The sequence below is a fragment of the Montipora capricornis genome, chromosome 8 (genome assembly GCF_036669925.1).
Source record: "Montipora capricornis isolate CH-2021 chromosome 8, ASM3666992v2, whole genome shotgun sequence".
Lineage (NCBI taxonomy): Eukaryota > Metazoa > Cnidaria > Anthozoa > Scleractinia > Acroporidae > Montipora > Montipora capricornis.
The window spans coordinates 35626399-35641398 of NC_090890.1; the positions used below are offsets into that span (position 1 = coordinate 35626399).

At 39.0% G+C, this 15000-nt stretch overlaps 1 protein-coding gene across 1 annotated transcript; it reads left to right on the forward strand.

The window, feature by feature from the left end:
• The first annotated feature begins 2902 nt into the window (after nt 1–2902).
• On the forward strand, nt 2903–13630 carry LOC138059456 (collagen triple helix repeat-containing protein 1-like). Its single transcript, XM_068905075.1, has 4 exons — nt 2903–2976; nt 6804–6940; nt 8482–8754; nt 13112–13630. The coding sequence occupies exons 2-4, from the start codon at nt 6842–6844 to the stop codon at nt 13460–13462; spliced, it is 723 nt and encodes a 240-aa protein (XP_068761176.1). The 5' UTR covers nt 2903–2976; nt 6804–6841; the 3' UTR covers nt 13463–13630.
• The last annotated feature ends 1370 nt before the right edge of the window (nt 13631–15000 follow it).

Genomic DNA, 15000 nt, shown 5'->3' on the forward strand with positions numbered 1-15000 from the left:
CGGAAGGAAAGGGAAACTATTTGAGGTAAAAAAAGAAGCATTTTACAGCTGGCTTAAAATTTAAACGGATCACTTTTGCTAAAACTTACATTGTAATGTTCATATTGTATCCCTTATATTTATCTTTTCTGGGAGGTCTTTTTTCATTAAATTAGTGACATCAATAGAGCGAGTTTCGTATAACCAAAACCAAAGTAATTACTTTGGCCAATCAAAAAGGACGGAGACAATCCAGTAAACCAATCAAAACTCGACGTAATTACACGTAATCGATACAAAGCGCGGGAAAATATGCACGCGCAAGCCACAATTGGTTTTGGTTTCACTTCTGATTGGTTGAAAAAGTGGGGGAAGAACTTTGAACCAATCACTGAGTGAAGCAATGCAAAACCAAAACAATTCGCTAATTACTTTCGACGCTCAATTGAAAACTGTTCTAATGATAATGATAATGACATTAGGGACCCTTAAATCGGGGGACGAGGACGACTACGAGTATGAGTTTTCTATACTGAGCATGCGCACTTAAAAAAATGTCGGCCTCTAAACCTTATACATACATGCATGCATAACCTTTATCATGACGTGTCTAATCGTTCTAGCGCCACAAGGCACTAATTGGGGACACCTTTAAAACAAATTACGTCATTAAATTAAAACAAATTACATCATTAAATTAGAATAATTACTACTATAAAACATATATAAAACACATAAAAAACCCAAGCTAAATACACTTTTACACAATAGAACTAGTTGTATATTAAAATGTAAAACTAAATGCGTATGTGAGCTCGGACGCTAAGATAAATAAGTAAATATGCGCACGTCCAGTTAACAGCAGCATAAGCGGCATTCCCTCCCACATCCTTCAAGAATTGATGTCATATCCTTTTTACGTATCATTGTCCTAAAAGCTGCCAAAGTTCTAATATTTCTAATATTTATGCACATGCTCAATAGGGAAAACTCGTACTCCTAGGCCTAGTCGTCCTCGTCCTCCGATTTAAAGGTCTCTACGACGACAACAACGACGACGATGATGATGATCCAGTTTCGACTTCTGGGATGTTGAAATTATCTCCTTAGAAACGTTTAAGTGTCTTTACTTTTATGGCGGCTCATACATTTATAATACAATTGATTTTATTCCACAAGATTGCGTGTTCACCAAGAAATTCTTTGATACAGCTTTTCGTATGGCCTGGGCTGGTATATACTGTCCGAGTTTATGGCTGCACGAAATGCTGTAAACGCTGGTTCTTCACTTTTAACGGTGCTGAATACTCGGCTGAATCATTGCTCGGCTCCCCTCCTTATTTGATGATCTCTTACCCAAACTAACGATTATCTTTAATTCCTAATTTGCTTTGAATTTACTATTATCATCCATTTAGGACACTGTGCCCCAGGACTTGTCGTAGAAGAGAAAAATAAATAAGGAAAACAAAATCATATCAGTGGATTGGATCTGAACCCAGAGTTTCAACTCAATGAGAACTGCTTCCTTCCGCTTCAACACTGAAGATCAAGACACCACGCTTTCAAAAATATTTAAGTCTCCCATAGAATATCATTGCTGAAGAGTAATTAGGCCTAAGCTAGATTAATTAGGCGTCAGGCGTAAGTTTTGATTTTAAAATGTTTAGCTTTGTCGTGAAATTTGGTAACAGACCTTTTGCAGTATTAACTATACTTTGTTGCCCAGTGATAATACAGCATTATCAAATAGTGTTAAAATATTGTCCCTGAGCAGCTGGTGGTGTGGTGGTCAAGTGGTTAGGTGACATGTCATTCAAAAATTCCAGGTTCGAGTCCTATATCCATACACTCGGGTTGTCGTTTAAAATAAAATAATCATTTCCTTTAATCCACATTCTGATCAGCTTGCAAACTTCTAAATTAACGATAATTCGCTATTTTCGCAAATCCCACAAACAATGGATATCCATTTCACTGAAGCATGATAGAATCCCAAGTGTAATTAACTTGTATTGCTTTTATGTAAACACCCACCCTCCCCCCCCCCCAAAAAAAAAAACATATTGCATTATGGGAATAGGACAGTAGTTTATAGTAAATTCTGAGCAAATAAGGAACTAACGATAACCGTTAATTCAGAGGAATAGAATGGATCATTCTCGTTCCCAGATCCCATCGTTTTCTTTCTCGTGCGAAGGCCCCGCCGCCTAAGAGAAACGACAGCATCTGGGAACAAGAATGGAAAATATGTGAGCACTGAAAATAAAACTTGTGGACAAGTATCTTGAAAGTTAACTCGGTCTCGAATTCTGATGTTTGAAATACAATCAACTTTTGTCATTTCTCATTCTCAAAAATTATCCATTGCCGCGAACTTTTGTTTAATCTTCTTACAGCTTTTCCGGGATTTACAGCGTCTATTTTTCCATGGAGCTTGGACTTTACAATGCCACATATCGCCCACTAACTACTTTTAATTTGCCAAAAAAGGTTTTTCTTTTTTGTAAATCCATTCCAACGGGAAACACAATCGTTCATTTTGCACCACCTCTGGTATATCGTTGTCAAAAATATGTGCCTACAGAGCACAGTAGGCGTGAAGTTTGGTATTTCCCTTTGTTTTTCGTAGTACATTTACTTCCGTGTCAAGAGTGTTAACTTGTTATGAATGTTTCTTGTTTGAAGTCCATCCTTGTTTCTTCATACTTATCTATTTTTATGCTAAGAGACTCGCTGAACTCAACTGGCTTTTATGAATTGTTGTTTGTAGGCGCTGGGACTTTGATCTCAGGGGAGTGAACTCGTTAAATACTCAAAGAATGTTTCTTGTCCAAAGTCCATTGGACTCAGTCATACTGATGTATTTTAATGCTAGGAAAGGCTGAACCCAACTCACTCTTCTGAGTTGTTCGTGGGCGTCGGATCTTCTACAGTGATTTGCTTGATTGAGAAGGTACGAAAATTAAGGAAAAGTACACTCACAGGTAGTCTCAGGTATGACGTTTTGTATTTCTTGTTTTTGAGTGTTCCTAAGGAGCTCTAACTCACCTCAGTTATAACATCGTCTTTTTCTCGAAACAGCCTTGCTTGTCGTTTCCTTCAGAAGCAAGGAATCGATAGTGTTTGCATAACGTAAGGGAAGTATCACGTGGATAATTCTCGTGGGCTACCGAAACTGCAATTTATCGTTTTCCTAATGCGAAGGATCATGATTTAACATGTAAGACTTATGACTAACCGACAAGCTAGGCTCTTGTGAGAGTCAGACACTTGATAAAATTAACCTAAAAATAAACGGTGCATGCGCGTTGCTGCCAGATTAAGAACCCTGCAAAGGTTTTCGATTACGTCAGACAGAAGTGGTGTCCGTATCCCGCTGCTAGCGTGTAACACCTGATCAAACACAAGCACCGCGCGTGCTTTGATGTTCAGACAGCAAATCTACTCCAGTTTACATTCATTTTCACTACAAGTTGTGCTTTAGGAGCTTTTACTCCTCGATCAATGATTATACCTGAAATCAGCTGACTTCCTGTCGAAAACTGATCGTATTCTTTCATTGTTGGCGAGAGATTGCGCAATTTCTTCGTCCATACGTCTTTCAATATATATGGCTTATTTGTCAGATTAAAAAAATAAACACACATTTGAAAGCCTTTGATAGGACGGCGCCTATTAATTCAAAGGTTTTTTTTTTTTGCCACAATTTACGATTATGCAGGAAATGAAGATCTTAACAAGTGCCATTGAAATCCAAAAGGAAAATTGGGGGTAACCACGTATTTTTCCACGATAATTAATGAATAATATTTGCAAAAAGCTTTAAAATACGAAGCAATGTATGGCCTTCTTTCTCAAATTGAAGTTCAATTATCTCTCAAAAATGCATGGTTACACCCAATTTTCTTTTTGGATAACAAGAGTACTTACTAAGATCTACTTTCTCCGGATAGTCTTAAACTGCGCAAAAATGTCACTGTATTAGTGAGCATCACCGATAGGAAACCCGAGTATCTCGAGATGCGCAGAACGTATGCGCAATAACAGTGCTAGGCACCGTCCTTAACAGTATATGCCAGAAGAAATGTTTTTTTTTTTTTTTGGTATATTAACTTAAAGCTTTTAAGTTAATAGCTGTATCTTCTACAGGTTCAATATGAACTCCGATAATGAACACCTCCCAGATGGCTTGATAGCTTAACTGGTAGAGTGCTGCTCTAGTATCGCACAGGTCGGGTTCGAATCCCATTCAAGCGTGAACTTTTCAGGCTTTAACTTCTTTCGCTGCGATGATCAATATTTCACTAGAAATCTTTAAAGCTGGCCAGACGCTCAGATGAAAATGCAGCCTATGCATGCAGAAACAAACCAAACCCTGTGATGATGCAATTGACCAGCTTGCAGCATATTTCAGTTAAAAGAGCAAGTGCAGCACATTAGCTCGGTCATGGGATCGAATCCCGTTCAAGGGATTTTTAAGCTTACTTGCAACTGTTTAAGGTTTTCACTAGTTAACTGTGATGATCTTCCTTCATTTGTTGTTTTGTCTCAAAATCATTTCATCGATCTCTTTCGGGATACAACTTGAATTCGCAACTGAAGGTCATGACTTCTTAAGTGTAAAATGCACATTGCAGCGTGCCCTAGGATAAATAAATTGCACTTTCGGAAAGACTATAAACCCTTTATTAGGGCTACATGTTACGCAAAGACAACTTGAATCTCCTGGGCCGGAAAACAAAACTCAGCTCAGTTGACAGTTATGGAAAAAAACACTGTCAAGTTATTGGACTACGACACGTACGCAATGCGTGCCTGCGTGCCTTTTTGTTAAAATATCCCGTATCTCGTCAATTCTCCCCTCCCCCCTCCCAAATATCCCGTACCCCTATAATTTGTTATCTAAATATCCCGTATCCTGATAACCCCCAATAGGGCTTCGTTGTTTGCATTCACAAATTTCGTAACATTAATAATAAGAGTTTTTACAACAAACAACTTCAAATTAAATTACAGATTTATCTTTCTGGTAATCTCTCGCCATTCTCCCAAGCTTACCCTTAGCTGAAGTTCACTGTAACTGGACAATTTGTGTTGACTGTTTTTGCGCATCCCACGGATACGTCCTTATAGGCGTCTTGTTAATGTTAGATCAGAACCAGAAGCAGTTGCAAGCAAGCTTGAAAAAATGCATCCAGGCCTTGAATGCGGATTCGATCCCATTACTGTAATTTTGTGCTAGACTTTCTCTGCCAACTGAAATATCCTCAACCAGCTAGGATCTGGTTAGTTGCAAGTTCAAGTTACATAGCAGGTGAATGCTGAAATGATCAAGAATACTTGCGTGATATTGAATTAGGGAATTAGGGAATTAGGGAATGAAAGTTGGAAAAAATTATTTCTGTATGTCATTCCATTTAGCGGAGGTTGCATGGTCCAGTGGTTAAGGCGTCGGGTTTGCATGCGGGCTGCCCCGGGTTCAAATCCCGTTCTAACCTCTGGTGTTGATTTGATTCCGGTTGTTCCAGGTTCAACTCTACCACGCCTTGTAAATAGTCTACTGATTGCCTCCTATGGGTATCCATCCTCAACAAAATTCAAACTTGTTGTTCTTAAGGACGTTCGCGCCAATTGTTTCTGCGCATCCTTACTGCGCACGCAAATGCACACGCCACGTCATACATGAACGCGCGCGCTAAGTAATAAAATGAGAAATGATAGGGCAACAGGCCATTGCTATAGCTTTGCCTGGATTTAACGGTCTTGGACGTTCGGTGACCTCTATTTTTCTTTCCAGAAACGGATTTTATTTACAATTATCTCCACGTTGTCCAAAAATGAACAAAAAATCAACGTGGGAAGTTAAAAAAAATTCAAGATTTCTGCTCACGGGACATCAAATCCTGCCATCTTGCGGCTGCAAGGCGCGTGAAACTGTGGTCGCTAAATGCGAACTTGATCTTTAAGGAACCTCACCAGTTGACTAAATTCACTTAATAAGTCCACTTAAACAATATTTGGCAGGGAAGATTTCACTTCAAAGATTTAATTGCAATATATTTGGGTTTACAGACACTGGCCTTATTCGCTAACGAAGCCCGATTTTGTCACATTTTGGGTGTTTTTCCGGGCATGTTCTCTCCAAAACGAAGTCGGTGACCCCCCATTTTTTTTACATTTCTAAAATAACTAACTCATCATCTTACAGTGGTAAAAGTTTCAGAAAAAAATCAATGTTGAAAAATTTTCGCGCGAACGTCCTTAAGTCCAATCCTTCAATTTAAGCATTCTCTCTTGCAATTTAAACTCGCAGTTGTTAAATTCAGACAAACAATGACGTATTGAATGTTTGAGTTGCCAAATGGAATAAACAAAAGAACAAAGAGGACATAACAATACCTAATCAACAACGCCTAAGCAGAATAACATTGAATTGGTTCTTTTGTCTTCTACCACTTTGGTCCGGTACATGAAGGTCTACTTAAGGTTTGGGCTTAAAAACAACAAGTTTGAATTTTGGCGGGGATGGATACCTATAGCCTGCTGCCAGTTGGAGTTGTTAATCATGTTTCTGTTAAGTTTGAATTGTTTCTTTTAGGTTATTAAAAATGGTGTGTCTGTGAACAGCTTGATGGCTAAGTGCACTTCCACAATAAACAAAGCATTTCCTTTTTTTTTTCGTTTTTTTTTTACATAACACTATATCGCTATACTCTCAAAGGGAAAAAAACATGGGAAAATTGAAATTATTGCAACCATTGCAGATGCGGGTAATGCAAAAAGTCTATTTGGATCTTACTTCAATTTTCTCTTTTCCACAGAATATCAGACAGAAGAAATAACCTCTATTCTCATCAAAATGTCTTGGATCTTGCTGACCCTACTTTTCATGTCACTTTCGTATAAGAGTTTTGCAGCGGGGAATAACAATACTGGTGGCCCGTCTTGCAATGACAACGTAAGCGAATAATTACACCAACTAAACCATTTTGAATGAAATAAAAACAAACATTATGTCATTTTATCTCAAGGCTTGTCATAGCTGAATTAAATGCCAATTTAAGTTTCTCAGCTGGAGTATGGGGCGCGGGCATTCTCTGAAAACTAGCCAATAAAAAAGGAATAGTTCGGATAACAGCAAGTTCAGTATATCGTGCGTTCCCTCTCGCCTTCGTTCTCATCGTGTTAAAATCCTGAAGCTTTCCCAGTGCACTACAATAAATGTTTTGGCGACGTCACACAGCCATGCACACTTTCTCTAGATCGCGAACTCAAAGACTTGGTCTTTTTTTTTATAAATGCCTTTACTGTAGTACTGATTTAGATGTCCTGAACTACGTATCTTTTGTTTGTTACAGTCGTACAAGACAAAGTACTAAAAGTCCTTTAATCTACGCACTCCTCTTTGCAAAACATCTACTTCACGGGCCGTACTTTAAAAGAATAGTTTATTTAAAAGGGAACCTCCACTAAAACAAGAAGACAACTTTAAATCACAGAACATAACGTTTAGAATCCAAATTGTTCAAACCTTTTCCAATTAAGGCTTTTGTACCCGAAAAAAATGAATTTCAAAAACGCTTGCTTTTGCTTTCAAATTTCCCGGGTGCGGTCATCTCGAATAATTGTGACGCGTCGTGGTTGCCCTATTGTTTCCGAACAAACGCTCGTTGTGTCAGAACAATAGGATAACCACGCACGTCACAATAATTCAAGATGGCAGCGCCCAGGAAGTTTGAAAGCCAAAGTAAATGTTTTTGAAATTCGTTTCATTCAGATACAAACGCTTTCATTGGAAAAAGTTTGAAAAATTTTAATTGAAAACATTATATTCTGTGGTTTAAAGTTATTTTTCTGTTTTAATGGAGGTTTCCTTTAAACTATGGAACTATGTTGGTAAGCTAGCACCCCCAACAAGTTTTCCCTCGTCTACTGCCGTTTTAACGTTTTGTCCACAAATTCAATGAAATCAATTACCCCTGCACGTGCACGCGAGTCCCTACGTTCCCATGCCACTCTTGATTTTTTTCAAACAAATGTTTGGGTATTTATCTCATTTTAATTTTGGTCTTATTCTAGGAGTGGTGCATCGCATGGGACGTTAGTCCCGTTGCACTTCTCCCTTTTGGGTTTTGCTTCTTTCTTTTTTTTTTTTTTCTTTCTTATTTATTTGCTTTTCGTCGTTTCGTGTGTATATTATATATTATAAGAGGAGTACCCAATAAAGCTAACAGAAAAAAACTCCTAACTGTTAAGGTTTGAATTTGTGGGGGGCTTTAGGTCTTGGATATACGTACAATGTTTCTTTTATTCAGTACACACACATCAAGTTAATATAAACTGCATTCTTCTAAAAATGTTTATCACCGCGGTTTGTATTTTATTCTTAAAGGGAAAGGTTTCTTCAGCTGTAACATCAAGCTAATGTGCTTACAATTTTAAGAGTAATCAATCAGATAGATAAAGATATCAGTAAGTTTTGTTTGCTTTCCGATCCAGCAAGTCTCGTCGATTTGCCGCTGTGGTATTCCCGGTATGCATGGCAAGCCTGGATCCCCAGGATTCCCAGGCCGCGATGGACGGGACGGCCGTGACGGGTTAAAAGGGGATCAGGGACAAACTGGAGCGGCTGGTGTCCAGGGTCCTCCAGGTCAAAAAGGAGAGAGAGGAGAGACTGAGGCAAGTGGAGCTTCAGGTGTGATGCCTTTCAAGAACTGGAAGGAGTGCGCCTGGAAAAACTTTGACGATACCAGAGATCATGGCCTGATTAAGGTGAGCTGAGCAACGGAATACACAAACCATTAGTCTGTAAGCAGGCTTTAGTGTTTGAGAGTTTTGAAGCAAGCAACCGTGGACAATCTTCCCGTCGGTGTGCGTTGGATCAGTGGCTTGAGCTGATCGGCGTAATTGCAAGTTGAGAAGCTACATATTTTGAGGAACAGCCGATACAACGTAGATTTGATTTTAGTGGTGTACTATATTTCGGCTGGCCAAACCAGCCTTCTTCAAGTACAATGAGATTTTACATTGGATTGCTTCTATGTACATATATATGGTAAATGGATTTTGACGTAATACTGGAAAAATGTGATAAAATATGGTCGTTACAACAAATTGAAATTCAAATACTAAGAAATCTGATACGTTTCGTCGTGGATATTAAGACCGTTGGGATCAATTATCCTGCCTTTTGAAATTAAAAAGAGCTTCCCTGGCCTTACGGATCGAGTCTCTGTTGGAAAATATTTTTTCGATAGGAATTAATTGCATGTCCTTAGAAATTTTGTGGGGAGAGGAGAGGAAATGTTCTGCGACTGTAGTAGGTTTGGATTTGGTGTTAGCGTTATCTAAAGTGCGGCGGTGTTCATTAAAACGGTCTTTTAAACTTCGTTTAGTTTCTCCTATGTACTGTAGATGTCATATGTTACATTGAATCATGTTGATAAGGTTTTTAGTTTCGCAAGTTTTGTGGGAATTAATAGAGCGTGTTTCGCCAGTAGAGAAGAATGTGTAGTTGGTTAGTTTATGGAAATGTGAGGACAGGTAGCGCAGTTTTTGCCACTGTTTTTAAGCGAAAAGAACCGAGAGGAAGAACGGAATTAGAATGGGTTACATTAGGGGACAGTTTAGCTGTTACCAGCACGCCTCGAAGGTTAGGGGAGCGTCTGAAAGCCACAACAGGTAGATGTACAGGAAAGCATTTTTGCAGCGGTCAGAGGAGAGAAGTAGATTGTAGTGTTTTTTTATTACGTTGTAGATGGAAGGAAGTGATGGATTATAGGTCGTTATGAAAGGTATGCGTCCAGGTTTGTTCATCTGTTTAGGTTGTAGGGTATGTATGCTGGAAATATCAGCGGAGCGTTGTATTTGTTTAGTAACAAAGTCGCGTTTGTAACCTCGTTTCATAGGGTATACGTATGCGTTAGTTCACTAGTGCGAATCTTGAACGTTTCGTCGGTAGAACAAATTCGTCGTAGGCGGAGTGCTAGGCTAAAAGGGATGGTTTTTTGTGTGTAGAGGATGACAAAAAGAATAAAGTAAATTTTGGTGTTTGTCCGTAGGTTTCGTGTATATATAGGTCGGTATTTATGCTTCCGTCCCTAGTAAGTGAAACGTTAACGTTAAGGAAAGCAACATTGGTCGGAGAGTGTGAGCTGGTGAATTTTATGGTAGGGTGTCTGAATGCTATGAACCATGAGATAGTCGATGAAAATTTTTAGGTTTTTGGGACTTTCAGTCCAGATCATAAAAATGTCATCGATGTATCTCAACCAAGTATGGGGATTGAAATGAGGCGTCCTTAAAGCATTTTTTTCGAAATACTCAAGGAAAAGGTTAGCAAAAGAGTGGACTATTTTAGTGCCCATAGCTGTGCGGTCTATTTGAAGGTATCGGCTATCATTAAAAGGTGAGAATCACGCGGATGAGGTCGCAAATAGTGCCAGTAGGGATGATGGTGCTGTGAGGATCAGTGGGTAAAAAATTATCACAAGCATTAATATACCTTCATTATGTGGAATATTGGTGTATAAAGATGAGACGTCAAGTGTTACTTATAATGAATTAGAGGGAAATTTGCCAATGGTAAGGAGTTTATTGAGAAAATCATTAGTGTGTTTAACACAAGATGGTAGCTTGTGGACAAGAGGTTGAAGATGGTGGTCAACAAAATGAGATATGCGTTCAGTGGGATGACGATTAGATGAAACAATGGGGCGTACTGGGTTACCGGGCTTGTGTACTTTGGGAAGGATGTAAAAACGTCCTGGTTTTACGTTAGGTTATATGAGGTATTGTTTTGTCTTCTCGTCAATGAGGTCGTCAGTGTACATTCTGTTTAGGTAATGATTCAATGTAACAGATGCCATCTACAGTACATAGGTGAAACCTAACAACGTTTAAAAGACCGTTTTAATAACAACCGCCGCACTTTAGATAACGCTAACACCAAATCCAAACCTACTACAGTCGCAGAACATTTCCTCTCCTCTCCCCACAACATTTCTAAGGACATGCAATTAATTCCTATCGAAAAAATATTTTCCAACAGAGACTCGATCCGTAAGGCCAGGGAAGCTCTTTTTAATTTCAAAAGGCAGGATAATTGATCCCAACGGTCTTAATATCCACGAAGAAACGTATTAAATTGCAGTTTATTATTTACAGTCATTTTCGTTATTTTTCCGTTACTCTTAGTATTTGAATTCACTTTGTTGTAACTACCATACTTTATCCCATTGTTCCAGTATTACGTCATCATCCATTTACTATATAATTATATGTACATAGAAGCAATCCAATGTAAAATCTCATTGTACCACAGGGGAGCCCACACAATCTGTTTGTGTACCCGATTGTTATTTTATAGTAAATGTACTGGATTTACCGTTTGCTTCACCTATATCGATATATCGTTAACTATGTACGTAAATCAATGATAAATAAACGTTGAATTACCTTACCTGTGGTTTATATCCGTCCTTTTACCTCAAAAGCGGTTTTTTGAGCGATTTTGAATGAACTTGAGTTCGCCGTTGACTGTTCCATATACATGTATAAGAAGGACAAAGGAGGAATCCTTGTTTTGAAAGGGTTTCCAGCGCCGGAGCGATTTTTCCCCCCAAAATCGCATTGCTCCGCTTTCAAACTTCGCAGCATAAAGGTCAAAAGATTCACAATTCTTCTCGTACCTTCCAATCGAAAATCCATCCAAACGGCCCGGAGCTAGCCCGCGAAGAAAATCAAAATCCCACAGTATTCGAGCGACCGAAATGCGTAGCAAGATCCATACGTGCCAGCCACAAACCGTCCCGTTGATTGCCCCTTTCTGATTGGACGACGTTAGACAATGTTTGTGGCTGGCACGTATGGATCTTGCTACGCATTTCGGTCGCTCGAATACTGTGGGATTTTGATTTTCTTTGAGGGCTAGCTCCGGGCAGTTTGGATGGATTTTCGATTGGAAGGTACGAGAAGAATCGTGAATCTTTTGACCTTTATGCTGCGTAGTTTGAAGGCGGAGCGATGCGATTTTTGGGGGGAAAAATCGCTCTGGCGCTGGAACCCTTTCAAAACAAGGATTCCTCCCTTGTCCTTCTTATATATGAAACAGTCAACAGCGAACTCAAATTCATTCAAAATCGCTCAAAAAACCGCTTTTGAGGTAAAAGGACGAATATAAACCACAGGTAAGGTAATTCAACGTTTATTTATCATTGATTTACATACATAGTTAACGATATATCGCTATAGGTGAAGCAAACGGTAAATCCAGTACATTTACGATAAAATAACAATCGGCTACACAAACAGATTTTGTGGGCTCCCTGTGATTGTACCTGAAGAAGGCTGGTTTGGCCAGGCGAAATGTAGTACACCACTAAAATCAAATCTACACTGTATCGGCTCTTGCTCAAAATATTTAGCTTCTAGTGTTTGGCTTTCGCATTCAAGCACTACTCTCTTTCTTTGTAATGAAGTCCTAAATCTAATAACATTTTGTTCCAAAGGTAATAAACTCTTAAGAGTGACATTAGGCCTTAAAAGTATTGACGTCATGCTAACGTCATTAAGAACTGGATGGAATGCGCATGGAACGTGAACGATGGCAAAGATAATGACCTGATTATGATTAGAATCAAACTGTTTTTTTGATCGCAGGGAAGACAAGTCTATATCGTTGGTAAACAGGCGCTCAAGAAAGTTCAGTTTTAACGTGTAAAACACATGTGCTCGCCATTTCCTGGAAGAGGACATTTCTCGTGAAGTAAACAGATGTTTTAATCTGCTTAGGAGAATTAAATTCTTCATTTGAATTAATAATATTCGATAGATCAAACAATTGAGTATTTGCCACAGAGAGAAAAGGAAAACTATTCCAGGTAAAATCTTTGATTCCGACCTTCCTTGAAATTTAGAGGGATGTGTTGTTGCTAAAACTTACACTTCAGGGTTTATTTAGTGATCCTTTATGTTTATCTTTTCTGGAATTTCATTTTTTCCAAATGCTTTGCATGACTATCTTAGCGCAAAATATTATAGTGATTTATTACCGACTTCTGAGAGCTGAAATTATCTCTACTTTTATGGCCGCTCATACATTTGATATAAGACGATTTTTATTACACAGGATTGCGTGTTCACCAAGAACTTCTCTGATACAGCTCTTCATGTGGCCTGGACGGGTACTCTTCGAGTTGCAACCTGCTCGGGTTGTTGTAAACGCTGGTACTTCACTTTCAACGGTGCTGAATGCTCGGCTCCCCTTCCTATTGATGGTGTTGTATACTTAGCTTTGGCGGGTCAAAATACTCATCGCGTCCGCCATATTGAAGGGCACTGCAACAACATTCACAAGGGAAGGGTGCGCGTGGGATTCTGGGTCGGCAATTGTAATGGATATGGAAATGCTGATGCCTCCACAGGTTGGAATGCAGTTTCCCGAATCTTTGTTGAGAAAGTTCCTAAACCTCAAGCTTAGATACGACATAAAAGCTTCAGTCAGGCAAAAGCTCTTAAAGGGACATAAATCATTTAAATGTAGAGTTAAGTAGACATTAATATCATCGTGGATAACGGCCACCTTCGTATATTGGGGCTGCTTTCGATTGGAATAAAATTCTGCTGAATAAAAAGCCGGATTACAAAACATAGTTTTCTCCGAGTATAATTATCGTTCTCTTGACTTTCTGTGTATGTTTTTCCACATTCTTTTTCACAATGTGTAGTCAGGCGAGAATGAACCTTTCCCACTCTTTTCAAAGTCAAAGTTTTCAGATTCGTCAACAAACGGGCACGTGATACCTAACACAGAGGTCATTTTGTTACATCATTCAGAACAGCAAAGCCACCAAGTCTTTTTTATGTCGACACTTTTCCCCGGCCTTGATATAAAATATTGCTAATTAGAGCAAGCCGTGCACTTTGCAAGTGGTCGCACTAAGTTTGCTGAGACATGGAAACCTCAAAAAAGACAACTACAAATATGTTGGCGTATAAATAGCATCATACCTTACAGTAATAATGCCCCTTATTTCACCGCGTCGGTCGTCGGTGTCCTTTTTGTCCGAAAAAAATTACACAGTGCCCGAATGTTTGATTGCTGAAATCCGTTTTTTACTCCCTCAAAATGTACGAAAGAAACATTCGTTTACAATCCTTAAAAGTCATAAAACTGTACGTATTCGAAACAAAGAGTTTTTAGAACCTCACATAAATTTTATGCAAAATAAATTGCTAACGCTAAATTAAATATTTATCTGAAGCTTCGTAGGCTGCTTGAACTCACCTTAAAAGTCCCTTTGATCTGAAAAAGTTTGGAATGCCGGCGTCGCCCAAAGAAACGATGGTACATACAGACCACGAAGAAAGTTCGAACTAAAACTTTCTTTCATCTTTGATCTCTCGCGGAGCCTTAAAAATGGCGCGAAAGTTTGGCGCAAACTGCAGCAAATGCCAGCGATCAACAGATCAGCAGCCGGGCAATTAAAATATTTTAAGATCAACCGCACAGAACTTCTTTCAAAACAAGGACTTTAATATCTATCAACTTACAGAATTAATATTTTTATACTTTCAAGTGCTCTTTTTTTTTTTATATATTTGCCTCATTTATATATTTTTTAATTCCATCCTTTAAAATTTTCAGCGTTTTGCACGAAAATTTCTGAGACTGCCCCCCCCCCCCCTCCCCCCCTTCTCGCTGTCGTACCTTTTTGCTGAAAGAATGCATCGATCTTTTGCAATCGGGACATTGTTACGAAAACCACCAGCTCGAACAACACCAATGGATAGTCTACTAAATTCGCGGGCATTTCTGCACACAAGTGCATCTTGTTACACAGGAATCCCAACTCTGCTCATGTCTCCGAAAATGCAAGTGCAACGCTAAGCATAGAACAAAACGAAGAATTTCGAAAAACGAGAGTCCATTACACTCTTGCTGGGATAAAATCACTGTTAAAAATAGGAGAGGGGGGTTCCTTGGCGCGAGAGGGGGGGTACCGGAACCCCTGCAAC